The 12,703-nt window shown below is 47.7% G+C and overlaps 1 protein-coding gene and 1 long non-coding RNA gene across 3 annotated transcripts in view; one reads left to right on the top strand and one right to left on the bottom strand.

Annotated features, from left to right (window-relative positions):
• Positions 1-35: 35 nt before the first annotated feature.
• Positions 36-871, bottom strand: LOC105416446 (uncharacterized). Its single transcript, XR_964551.2, has 4 exons — positions 618-871; positions 436-519; positions 200-247; positions 36-119 (listed from the first exon to the last, which is right to left on the bottom strand). It is a non-coding gene; the product is annotated as an uncharacterized lncRNA (long non-coding RNA).
• Positions 872-971: 100 nt separating this feature from the next.
• Positions 972-12,703, top strand: part of ern1 (endoplasmic reticulum to nucleus signaling 1) — a 47,241-nt gene continuing 35,509 nt past the window's right edge. The window contains exons 1-22 of one of the 2 annotated variants that reach the window (XM_029836066.1): positions 974-1,242; positions 4,615-4,735; positions 6,104-6,137; positions 6,286-6,358; positions 6,525-6,597; positions 6,885-7,007; positions 7,250-7,351; positions 7,433-7,694; positions 8,072-8,150; positions 8,326-8,485; positions 8,610-8,725; positions 8,807-9,001; positions 9,173-9,437; positions 9,535-9,625; positions 9,722-9,911; positions 10,015-10,114; positions 10,193-10,392; positions 10,502-10,649; positions 10,770-10,897; positions 10,998-11,121; positions 11,316-11,383; positions 11,462-12,614. In XM_029836066.1, coding sequence (XP_029691926.1) covers positions 1,168-1,242; positions 4,615-4,735; positions 6,104-6,137; positions 6,286-6,358; positions 6,525-6,597; positions 6,885-7,007; positions 7,250-7,351; positions 7,433-7,694; positions 8,072-8,150; positions 8,326-8,485; positions 8,610-8,725; positions 8,807-9,001; positions 9,173-9,437; positions 9,535-9,625; positions 9,722-9,911; positions 10,015-10,114; positions 10,193-10,392; positions 10,502-10,649; positions 10,770-10,897; positions 10,998-11,121; positions 11,316-11,383; positions 11,462-11,782 — 3,048 coding nt within the window. In that variant the 5' untranslated portion in view covers positions 974-1,167 and the 3' untranslated portion in view covers positions 11,783-12,614. Of the gene's footprint in view, positions 1,243-4,614; positions 4,736-6,103; positions 6,138-6,285; positions 6,359-6,524; positions 6,598-6,884; positions 7,008-7,249; positions 7,352-7,432; positions 7,695-8,071; positions 8,151-8,325; positions 8,486-8,609; positions 8,726-8,806; positions 9,002-9,172; positions 9,438-9,534; positions 9,626-9,721; positions 9,912-10,014; positions 10,115-10,192; positions 10,393-10,501; positions 10,650-10,769; positions 10,898-10,997; positions 11,122-11,315; positions 11,384-11,461; positions 12,615-12,703 lie in introns of those variants that run through there. The other variant, XM_029836064.1, reaches the window with a different exon arrangement.

Here is a 12,703-nt window from a genome sequence, read left to right as displayed (position 1 = left end):
GTGGAGTGCTGCGCAGAATAAATCCATGAACAGCGATTGAGGAATAGTACTTTATTAACATTTAATAAAGTAAACTGACATATCTGCAAATACAGCCGCAAGTGCTTCTTTGTCACCATCTGCAAAAATGGAAATATGACAGGATTTAGACATTTTGGAACAAGCAGGGCATCAGATTATTCAGTAGTCTGCTTATTACCATGTATTGCTTCACAGGCGATGTCTCCACTCAAAGATCCATTCAATCCTGCAAAGCAAAAAAACAAGTTTATAAAGTTGCTCTTTCAATCGTGCGCCACACACTGGTCACTGGCGGTCATGTCAGACAGAAGAGTTGACCTCATGTTAAAATCAGAAGTCTAACGCAATAAAGCATCATTCATGAAATCAGGATCTGCGCTGATTAAACTGAACTGTTGAAAACTTCCAAACTACCTTGAATCGACCCGATCTGCGATCACGCCTCTGATCTGACCACGTGTCAATCTGCAGTAACTTGATCGGAACTCGTCACCGGGCCTGTGGAGAGGACAACATGTTGCAACTCTCAGATAAAGTCGTTCCCATTTTTAATTTTGTAGATTAAACAAAAAAAACAAACAAAAAAAACCACCTACCGCCATGTTTCCACGGTGCTCCCTCGCTAAGGCCGTCTCGTCTTACTTCATTTTTAACGCCACAACCTTTGTAATTTAACGCAATATGTTCTACGAAATGCGTAAGTTATTCAAAGTTTGAATCCTGGGACGCGCAGATGTCTCAGACATGCTGAAATAAATGATCTGTAGGGCCCACAGAGCGATCCGTCGGACCCCGGACAAGTCGCGTGGGTCCATCGTGAGTGTGAGGCAGAAAATGTCCCCCGGAAGTGTTTTATAGCACATCCGGTGTGCGAGCGTCTCTTCTGATTGGCTGAGGCGGACTCCCATCTCCCCTCCTCCACTCGCTGTCGACATGCATCCCAAAGTCCAACCCCCACACTTTTCATCATTCCAGGAAGAAGAAGCGGATCTAACGTTGTACTCGCCGCCGCTGGCTCGCTCAGTGCCTTCAACGTGACAGCATTTATCCGAATTTGGTAACATCTGGTCGGTTTTCAAGTCACATCTTCTATGTAGTCGACGGCCGCCCGGACCAGCTGTCTAACCCGGTTTAAGACCAGGAAATATGGACTGGACTGTCTGTCGGATCCGTCTGTGGTGCATTTTGGCGTTGCTTTCCTGCGCTGGTCTCCCACAAAAGGTACGAGGGGGTAAATGGAGAAGATAGCCTCGGTTAGATGGTATTCATTTGAAGTCGTTTGCTAAGCAATTTCCTTAACATTAATGATTTCCTGTCTTCTGGCCCACAGGGATAGAAAGACAAAGTAAAATAGTTGTTAGGGAGATGCGGTGTGTTAGCAGGAGTGGAATTAGCCAGTGTTAGCTCTAGGGATAAAAGCACACGTTCTGAAGCAGTGTGCGCTTTTAAAGGCGGATAATCAACTATGCAAACATTTCGTTATCCTCTCAGGTCGTTATTCAGGAGAACAGTTTGAGCACAAGTTCAAGAAAACCATTCAGTCTTTACTGAGAAACTTCGAAAAAAAAATCTCCGCTTTCTCCAGATGCTCGCTGCAAAATATATTCTTATTATTCTGTCTTAAACTGGTGTTAAACTATGCCAACTTCTATTCACCTCCTCCCCCATCTCACAGTCACAGTTTGCTCTGTTGTGTGTGTGCGCGTGTGTGTGTGTTGATATTACTTTGCAGTAACATCCATAATCCCTTCACGCTACACATTTTCTATTTTATACATTTTCACACACACCTTCCTATAGTTTTTGACACATTTTCTGTGTCATTTAGTGTTCATTTATATTCCAGGACAACCCCTGATATGGTTGTGGTCAGTGAATATTTGCAAGTCAGTTGATTAAATCATGCACATGTGTTAAAGTGGGACAGAATATCCACGCATACATTACAGTTTTATGGTGTAATATATAGCTGTTTAATACTACAGGGATGGGCATATTGTTTTTGCTAGCTCACTTGAGAAAACAGTTGGAGTAAATTTCCATTTCGAGACATGTGGCATTATGATAAAACACTGAAGCAGATTAGGAGAGCCTTTTAATCCCATCATCATCTTCATGTCTCAGCTTCCTCTCAGGGTGTTAAACAGTCATCTGATGTCTGTAAAGCCTCAGCTCTTTTGAGTAATATAGAACTGCCTCGTACTGAAATTGTACATTTGAAAGACCACACTTGCTGTTTTGGCTCCTCTTCACATGTCCTCTTCACACGCCCCCCCTTCAGCTCCTGCTAACCCCGTAAATTCTCTCCCCACGTGTGATTAATCAGCTGACCCTCCCCGACATCTTCGCTGCCCATTGTGACATATTTTGCTCACTAATTATTTTTTCCCCACAGAAGCGGTGTCTTTGAATCACCACAGGCTAATTGGAATAGAAGTGGTAGTTACTATCTTATCACACCACTAGATTGACTGCATAAGCCAGAACAACCGGTGCCAGCGCGTTCATAAACACACCATCGCAGTATCCTTGATGAGGCGTTAGTGTCAGGAAATCCTGACACATGAATTTAAACTGTCCTCACCTCAAAGAGGTCACTATAACAGAAGATATACGCGGCCCTGCAAGTCATCGGTGGAAGGTTTTTCCAGCACGTGTGCGGCATGTGCTGGAAAAACATTCCGCCATTTTTTTCTTTCTGGCTGATAAACAATTCAGTGTTTTCACGTTACAGACTGGATCTGGAGCGCACAGCTTTAACTCTTTGGGTTGAAGCAGTTTAACGTGTCTGCTACATGCAGCTAGACCCAAGGTGCTGACTCTAAAGAAGCTAGCATGGCGGCGGCGTCATCGGTCCGGCCGTCTTTACCGTCCTCGCCTGTCTGAAAGTTCAGTTTATTCAAGAAAAGTCTGTTTTGAGAACGCTGGCCCTGCCAACACCTGGTGATATCATATCGGAGCATCTTTCAGGGGTGTAATAAAGGTCTACAGTCAAGGTGTTTGTGTACGCTCTACGCTCACCTGCCAATTTCAGGCTGTATTTAGGTCGCCTGATTCTAACACACGAAACTCCAGCTGCCTGCAGGGAGTGACCACGGCGCTCACATTTCCCCTTTAAGCCAAGTTTGGCCTCACAGGGAAGGCCCCAGAACTCTGGTTTCGCCCAGTTCTGTTGAATTATGTAACTTGCTTATGCAACAACTAAATATGGGTTACACGCTGCATGAAGAAACGAGAGGGAACATCTGTGCTTTTAATTGTCTTTGAGAAAAGGTTCAGAAGATCCAGTTGTTGTCAGCCACATGTGGCAGATGCTTTAATAATCTCCCCTAATCCTCCAATATATCATCCATATTAAAACAAGGCCTCGATATTAAAACGAGGCTGAATCTACCAGCTGCTAAAGTTATTTGCTTCTGAAACCAAGAAATCTGATAGAGCTTGCAAGTGGGGTGGGGGGGGGGGGCAAAAACAAGTACAGTGTGACGGTGGTGATGCAGCCCAGTGAGAACAGCCCCAGGTGCGTGGTATTGACACAAATATTTGTGAAGCATTTGAGATTACAGCAGGGGATCGGCTGGCACATGCGAAACTTCCAGCGGCTTCGGTTATTTTAAACATTCTCTCTGTGCTCGCAGGATTGTGTTCACTGAGTTGTGCAAAGTGCATTTGCCCCAGCCGGAGGACATTGTGGTTTCGGAGCACTTCAACCGCCACCTTCCTGTCACTCAAGAGCTGCTACGTTCAGACAGCTGTGGTTATTTTAGAATAGGATAAAAATCTGTTGAGGGAGCTGTTGAGGGCCGTTGCAGAACAGTGCGGATCAATCCAAAAGAACGATGATTTCATGCTTTTTTGGGGTAGTTGAAACTGACCAGCAGCCACACTTGAGAACCAAGAGTGATGTTTTTAAAATTCCTGAGTGGGTGAATGAAGCGCATACAAACCGCAGTGTTGTTATTTCCAGTTTAGGCCAAATCATGTGACTCGTCTTGTTTAGGCTAGCTGCCGTATTTAAAAAGTCGACTGTTTTCCCCTGGAATTGTCACATTATTTGCGTAGTTTTTTTGTTTCCACGGATCTCTCGTTTGTCATTGCTCCGCCACTTTGGTCATTCGATGAACCAACTGGCCAGATCTCGCATCTGTCGGCGTCTTCGTGTCTCTGAGTGGGAGTGAAAGGCTCCCGTGTGGCCCGTCGGCCCACCAGTCATCTGTGCTGAGAAGAGCTAAAGCACACAGAAAGCCGAAGCTGCCATCCAAAGTGCGACGCTCAAGTGCGGAGCATGAAACACGTGCACGGCCTGCGTGCGGTTTGCTTTGGTTTGGGTTTGTTTGCCTTCGTCCACGCTGTGACCTCCAGCTCCGGCTGTCACGTTAAACTCTTTAAAGCTCCTTCTCTCTTGCCTGTTTAATCACCACCCCCCTCCATCCTTTTCGCTTTGATTTCATCTGCCATTACAAAGTATTGATTCGGAAAGGGGACATGAGTGGCACACATCCCAGAGTTTCCCCACGCCCCACTTTTCTTATTCCTGAATTAAAAACCATTTTCTGCCTTATTTCATTGTAATAATTAATTTGTTTTGTGCAGGGCCTCTGCAGCGCCACCACTGTCTCCCTCCCCGAAAGCTTGCTGTTTGTGTCCACCCTGGACGGGAACCTACATGCCGTCAGCAAGAAGTCGGGCTCCATCAAATGGACCCTTAAAGAAGGTACGAAACCCACCCAAGGCTTTGTGCCATGAGGTTTTGAAACCCCGATCTTGTGCATAAATCTCGCCTATGTGTACTGTAACTGTGTGCATTCAATAGGACTGTCAAATATGACAAGGGGCCAAAACAGTTTTGTTTCAGGACAAACTTGGAAACACGCCGCCAGCTGTTTTGTTTGGCCCGACAGCAGGTTAAATGTTAACCAGGCCAGGGGCCAAAACAGTGTTTAATTAGGTTCACGTGGGCAAGAGCAAGCAACTGTGGTTAGCATGTGCGACATTAGCGTGATACACACACGAGTGAGCGCTGAGCGAGGGCCCGTTGGAAGAAGGTGTGTTTTCTTCGAGGATGGGAGAGAAACAGCCAGAAAGTTCATTTTTGAGGTGACTCATCTGCTGTGGTCTGAGGTTTCCTGGTAGGGTCGTTAATAAATGGAGGCTCCATCTGTTTTTCCGGAAGAGCTGCTGAATATTTGTCCAGTTGTGTACCAGGCTTTGCACACACCTGCCGTCCTCTTCCAGTCAGGAAACGCTACCCCCACAGAGCACAACTTTGCCTCCTCAGGGTGCACAGGGATCCTGACTGGTTAGAAATGCAATTACAAGTTAACCAAATAGAATGACTGTTTCTGCTAACACAGAAGCTTTGTTGTCACCTCCCCCTGCAATTACTCATTTAGTTACTACCCACCTTCAGGTAATCCTGTAACTACCCCCTCTATTATTGACCCCTTCAGGCACATCCCAGCTAATCGGCGGTCCGCACCCTGTGTGTTCGCGCTGGAGGGAAGGGTGTGTGTTTGTACTCTTCTTCATTGTTTTACATGCAGCTTTTACATTTTGTCCCCGGCCAGCGGAGAAAATGAGGCTTACACACACGTGTGTGAGAGGCAGCAGCCGTGTTCTCAGGCTCAAATACCAGGAAAATGAACATTTCCCATCCTCGCCATCCCTCTCACAGCGCCTGAGCAAGCTCAACTTTAAAGGGTTACTCTTTGTTGTACGACTCTGCATCGTGCTGCTCCCTAAACTGTAGTACCGGTCTCTGGGTGTGATGGCAGCACAACCCCCAGTTTGTTTACCACCGGGCTTATTTAGAATATTTAATGGGCTGAAATAATAAGCATACAGGATAAAAAGGAAAAAAAATCTGCTTCTGCTTTAACCAGTATAATTAAAGGTTATTACTTTTTGCTTTTAGGAGGATGTGAGAGGTTTTGAACTAAGCCTGTCAGACTCCTTTTAGGACTGATTTGCACCGTGTGTTCAGTGAAATGGCCACAGATGTTCAGTTGAGCGTCTGCTTCAGCCGTCGGTTAATGATCCCGTCAGTCCTGAAATGCTTCTTGTCTCCTTTCTCTCCTCACAGATCCAGTTCTTCAGGTCCCCACACATGTGGCAGAGTATGTATCTATTCTCAGCACCTTTTGTCCATCCCTGCATAATACACCCGTCTTTGTGCCTGTAACTTCCTGCTGTACCCTGCTCCGCCCTTCTGCTTATTTTAGCGCTAAAGAAAGATAAAAATGTCATCCACAACCTTTATTTCAGACCGGCGTTCCTCCCTGACCCCAATGATGGCAGCCTGTACTCTCTGGGAGGAAAGAACAGCGAAGGCCTCACAGTAAGAGGAACTCATTAAATCAAAACAATACAACCTTTTTGGTCCCTGGTTCCCTTTTCTACACTTAAGTCCTCCCCACACACTTATCTGAATCTAAAATAATGCATCACCAGGTGTGGACTCCATATTCTGGCAAATCTGAATAATCTAACCTCTCCCCTCCCAGAAATTGCCGTTCACCATCCCTGAGCTGGTGCAAGCGTCTCCCTGTCGCAGCTCGGACGGCGTTCTTTACATGGGTGAGGCTCGTGCTCAAATCCAGATCTCACAGTTGCCTTGAGCCATGCTGTCGCTAATCTGAAAAGCTAAACAGTCTTTTTCTAAATCATGTGAGTTTATCTGAGCATTAACCAAATGGAACCCTTTGGTTTGGTCTTGCCTGCGGTCGCAGACGTGTCTCATGTGAGAGGGGAGGGGCAAGTCATTATCAGCAGTGCTGATGTTTATATCAAGTCTGCCTGTGTTATTTGGTTTGAGCGGAGACGTCTCACCCAGACCCCATAATGGCCTGCTCCTACTCTCGTAGGCAAGAAGCAGGACCTGTGGTACGTCGTGGATCTGCTGACTGGCGAGAAACAGCAGACCCTGACCTCCTCCTTCGCCGAGATGCTGTGTCCGTCCTCCTCCCTCCTCTACCTGGGACGCACAGGTGACTAAACCCACAGAAGCCCGTCAGCGTTCCCAGTGCAGCCGTTCCATCACTCACAGCCCATAAACAGCCGCTCTTATCTGGCTCCTCAGCAGCCACGTTTGTTTAGCATTTCCTAACGTCCGCATCTCATCAAGGCCCTTGTTTACCTCCAGTTCTCCGCCCAACACCCTCCCCCCACCCGTTCCTGCAGCGTTTAAAGGTGCGATGTGGCAATGCCCTGTTTTTCCTCCTCCCTGTAGAATACACCATCACCATGTACGACACAAAGAGCAGAGAGCTGCGCTGGAATGCCACCTACTCCGACTACGCCTCCACCCTTCCCGATGATGACACCAAATACAGTGAGACTTCTCGAGCCGCGCTCCTTTGTTTTGTTAGCCACAAAGGTGCCAACGGCTTTCCTGCCCTTCCTACTAAAACAGAGATGGCTCATTTTGCCTCCAATGGCGACGGCCTGGTGGTGACGGTGGACAGCGACTCCGGAGACGTTCAGTGGGTGCAGAACTACAATTCCCCCGTGGTGGCCATTTATATCTGGCAGCGCGAGGGCCTCCGCAAAGTTGCCCACACCAACGTGGCCGTGGAAACCCTGCGCTACCTCACCTTCATGTCTGGAGAGGTCGGCCGCATCACACAGTGGAAATACCCGTTTCCCAAAGAGAAGAAACCCAAAAACAAGTTCCTGTAAGCAGACTTTTTATGGATATTTCCAAAAAAATCTCATTGTTCTTACAAGTGTTGGCACTTTCTGACTCTGAATCATTGTGGCCTGTATTTCTCAACAGGATGTAAAAGCAAAGCATGATTTTAAGTAGTGATATGTGACATTGCTCAACATTTGGGTGAAGCTTTGACATGCATTAACTAATAGGTGGGTGGCAACAGGCCTCCGTTCTGCTCAGCTTTCAGAGAGCAGTACTGGTTTTTATTTTTATTTGTTCTGCTTCACACCTGCCCCTGAAGGGGAAAAACAATATCAGCCTTTAGATCTGTGAAAATGAAGTAACTGTGAACTCTGCCTATTTATAACTGCTTCATACCGCTGCGCTCCGTTTCTCCAGGGCTACTCTCTATGTGGGGAAATATTCCACCAGTCTGTATGCATCCCCCTCATTGGTGCATGACGGCGTCACCGTGGTGGTGAGTGATCGAATCAATCTAAAACAGTGTACAGTGGAGGCTCGGAGCATCGTTGTGCCATTAGCATTTCTGATCTGCCCCATCATGCTGTGAATTCAAAGTGCTGTTTTGTTCAAGCTTGTTCTGGCTCAAGTCTGGTTGCTTCAGTAATCGGCGTGCTTCTGTGCACACGCAGCCTCGCGGCAGCACCTTCCCCATGCTGGGGGGTCCGGACAGCCAGGAGACCGAAGAGGACAAAGAGTGTGTCATCACCCCCAGCACCAGTGTCAAGTTCAATGCTGCACTCAGAAAAAGAAATCGGGTCAACTTCATGAGCAACTATCTGCTCCTCATCGGTAATATTTCCTGCCAGATCCAAAACTTTTAATGGCTGCTGCGCCAACACTGCCCTCTCCTGGCCGATAGGAATTACAAATGTTTGAGTCGGGCTTTAATTTAAAAGACTCCAATTGCTTTCAGGTCATCATGAGACACCTCCTGAGGCTCACACCAAGATCCTGGAGAAGTTCCCTGACAGTTTTCCTCGTGCTCAAGGCAATATCATCCCACCTACAACAGACAAGAAGGCAGAAGAGGTGAGCTACATCTGAATGAGATTATTTTTATGCTCGTATCAAAGCATCTGCACTGACATCCACCCTCTGCTCGTGATATAGAAGGTGAACGATAGCGGCATGGATGATGCCCCGCCGCCTCCCCTGCCTGACACGTCTATCCAGGAACCCGGGACTGCTGGCCGAAGCGTGCGTCCGGAGGCTCCCGTTGACAGTATGCTGAAGGACATGGCCACCATCATCTTCTCCACTTTCCTCCTGGCTGGCTGGGTGGCCTTTGTCATTACCTACCCCAAAGTAAGTCTCACGGCCCCGTAGAATTTAAGGATGGAGCCATTTCAAAAGATCTAAATGCAATCAGGTGGCCCTTCCAGGTGGATCCAAGTATTATGCGGATAACACGGTATCATTTCTTGGAAGAGTGTTTTTATCTGTCAGAAGCTTCACTACTTTGTTCTGCTGCCACAGAGTGTTCACAAGCAGCAACAGCTGCAGCATCAGGAATTCCAGAGGCAGATGGAGGAGAGGCTGGAGCTGCTCCAGAGACAGCAGCCATTCCTCTCAGCAGACATTGGTTTGGGTTTAGGCCAAGACAGCGACTATCTGGAGGTGGTGCGCGCTCGTTCTGAAAGTTCAGACCACAGCAGCCCAAACGTCACCCCCCGCGCCTCCAACCACTCCAACCTCTCCGTGTCGGAGCACGGAAGCTCTCCTTACGAGCATGAGGAAGGAGGTAATAATTCCAAAGATTATTCCCACGCAGGGATTGGAGCTCGTTTCAGCTCGCTCACACCTGGGTTTCATTGTCTAATATTGCTGTCCATCATCAGAGGAAGAATCAAGTGTTGTCCGAGTGGGAAACGTATCATTCCGTCCTAAAGAGGTGTTGGGTCACGGCGCCGAGGGCACCATAGTGTACAAGTAAGTCCGACTGCTCGCTCTTCATTCATTTGCTTAAACTCAGTTTTGGGGAATTTTTTCAATTACAATATTGTGTTTCCCTTGTTTGTCCACAAGGGGGCAGTTTGACAACCGTGCAGTGGCGGTGAAAAGGATCCTCCCAGAGTGCTTCAGCTTCGCCGATCGGGAAGTCCAGCTGCTGAGAGAGTCAGACGAACACCCGAACGTCATTCGCTACTTCTGCACAGAGAGGGACCGACAGTTCCAGTACATCGCCATCGAGCTGTGTGCAGCCTCGCTGCAGGAGGTAAGAACTGTCTCATCAGACCGAATGAGCACCTCGCTGGAGAAAAGGTTCACACGAATAGTTGGGCTAAAGCATCTTTACTGTCTGTTTCTAACCCATTAAGTATGTAGAAAGGAAGGACTTTGAGCGTCGCGGGCTAGAACCGGTGATGCTTCTTCAACAGACCATGTCAGGACTGGCCCATCTGCACTCTCTTAACATAGGTATCCATCCCTGAGTCCAGAAGCTCTTCATATCTGAGCAGCAGTAACAGAGCTCATGTTCTGTCTCTGTTCTGTTAGTCCACAGAGACCTGAAGCCCCACAACATACTGGTCTCGATGCCCAACGCTCACGGTCGGGTTCGGGCCATGATCTCCGACTTTGGCCTGTGTAAGAAGTTGGCAGTGGGCCGTCACAGTTTCAGTAGAAGGTCTGGGGTTCCAGGCACCGAGGGCTGGATCGCTCCTGAGGTTCTCAGCGAGGACTGCAAAGACAACCCGGTGAGCCAGAAGCTGTCGCTACATTTCAATCACTGAAATCATTGGGTTTGTTTAGATGTCTGTCGACCATCTTACCTGCCTTTCTGAACCTTCTGCTTTCCTTTTGTAGACCTGCGCCGTCGACATCTTCTCTGCCGGTTGTGTGTTTTATTACGTGGTGTCCCAGGGAAGCCACCCTTTTGGGAAGTCCCTGCAGAGACAGGCCAACATCTTGCTGGGAACGTACAGCCTCGACTACCTACAAACGGACAAACATGGTGAGGACTAAAGCTCCTGTCTCCTCTGGAGCGTTTCTTCAGATCATGCGCTTTACATTTTTGAAACACTAGAGGGCAGTATGGAGGAATGTGTGACTGGTTATCTCGGTTCTTTATCAGGAGACATTGTAGCCAGAGATCTAATAGAGCAGATGTTGAGCGTGGAACCATACAAGCGACCCTCAGCCGAGAGTCTTCTCAAACATCCATTCTTCTGGAGCTTGGAGAAGGAGCTGCAGTTCTTTCAGGTCAGCTTCAGTTTCATTCTTTCAGTGGTAGAATAAACGTTTGCAGAATCAATGAAAATATGATGAATATCTGACAAAATCAATTGTGGTTGTACTGCAGGACGTGAGCGACAGGATCGAAAAGGAACCGCTGGACGGACCGATTGTTAGACAGCTGGAGAGAGGAGGGAGGGCCGTTGTCAAGGGCGACTGGAGGGAACACATCACTGTGCCACTGCAGACAGGTAAGATTATCATAGTAGGAAGTTTTTATCTGGGGATGTAATCCCGCTCCTGCTGCTGCCATGTTGTCGTAGACTCGTTCCTCTGGAGTGTGTGTAAAGACCACGCTTGAAGACTTCTCTAACAGGATTAATTAAACGTCTTCATCTTTTGAGGATTTCTCAGTTACTGATGAGCGTCTTCTGTTCTTTGTCAGACTTGAGGAAGTTTCGCTCCTACAAAGGCGGGTCGGTCAGAGACCTGCTGCGTGCGATGAGAAACAAGGTACGGATGTTCCCTCTTGTGTATTCAGAGGAAAGCTCCCTGTGGTATTAAGATTTTCTTCTGCTTGTCGTCTAACAGAAGCATCATTACCGAGAGCTGCCTGCTGATGTCCAGGAGACTCTGGGCTCCATCCCCGATGACTTTGTCTCCTACTTCACCTCCCGCTTCCCTCACCTGTTGCTGCACACCTACCTGGCCATGAGGAGCTGTGCATCTGAAAGACCCTTCCTGCCTTATTACTCCAGTGCAGAGCCACTCACCAAAACACAGGGCCAGAACCTCAGGCCTCAAACACAGAGCGATCCGCTGCCAGCTCACACGCCCACATCCCCCTCACAACCCCAGGACCCAACACACTGTGCGCCCCCCCCCACAGGTCTCCCTCCCTCTGCCCGCTGAATCGGTGCCCCCAGTGTTACCAGATGTAGCTTCATGTTTGCCACTTGAGACAGTGCAGGTGGGAGAGTCCACACAGACTAAACGGGAGAGTCTGATTCCCTCTGAATCAGGTCAGTCTGGGATGCACATCTGTCCAGATGAGCACAATCAACCAGTCGGAAGCGGATCAGAATCGGGGTGAAGCAGCACTGGGGGAGCATTGCCTCTGAGTGAGGACCAGGCCTGCAGTGCCTGGGAGCCACAGCGAGACAGCCGCTTCTTTATTTAAGTGCCTTCTGCTCACTGACGATGATCACTGAAACCGTCCAATAATGGGCCCCCGTGGCTGGAGGACGTCGCTGGACTCGGCAAAGACGCGTTGTGTTTATACGTTAACAGCATGTCCAAAAAGTGTCTGTCTGAAAAACACAAAACAAAAACACGTGGCATCTAATGTGGGAAATGATATCTAGATGTTGTTAAATAATTGGGTGGTTTTTATTGTGCAATGCTTTGTGTGTCAGCCTGTTTACTGCACAGATACTGTATGTATAGTTTTGTATAGACGGATGATTCATTTAACGTGGCCGACGTGCCTTTTTTAGAGAAAAGGAAAAAACAATGTTCACTGTGCTGTATGGGTACAGATCTTTACAAATGACTATGCTAAATGTGCTTGATTCCAGTTCATGCTGCTAGACTGCTTTACTTTTACCAATCAAGGCTATCGCTGAGCGGACTGTTCCAAATGTTCAGGGTGGTGCCGTTATAGTTGAGGTTGCAACACAGGTTTTCACAGGTGACGAAGTGAAGTTATTGACTTGCACATTAAATTCTATTTTTATTTTCATACCGACGTTGTGAATGTTTGGTGTTTATAGATTTTTATATTTACAATCTATCTTTTTATTATACAAAACCATTGGTGGATCTTAAACCTGA

This window comes from Takifugu rubripes, chromosome 5 (genome assembly GCF_901000725.2).
Source record: "Takifugu rubripes chromosome 5, fTakRub1.2, whole genome shotgun sequence".
Classification (NCBI taxonomy): domain Eukaryota; kingdom Metazoa; phylum Chordata; class Actinopteri; order Tetraodontiformes; family Tetraodontidae; genus Takifugu; species Takifugu rubripes.
The sequence above is the reverse complement of the archived record's forward strand: the minus strand, read 5'-3'. Positions and strand labels throughout refer to the sequence as shown.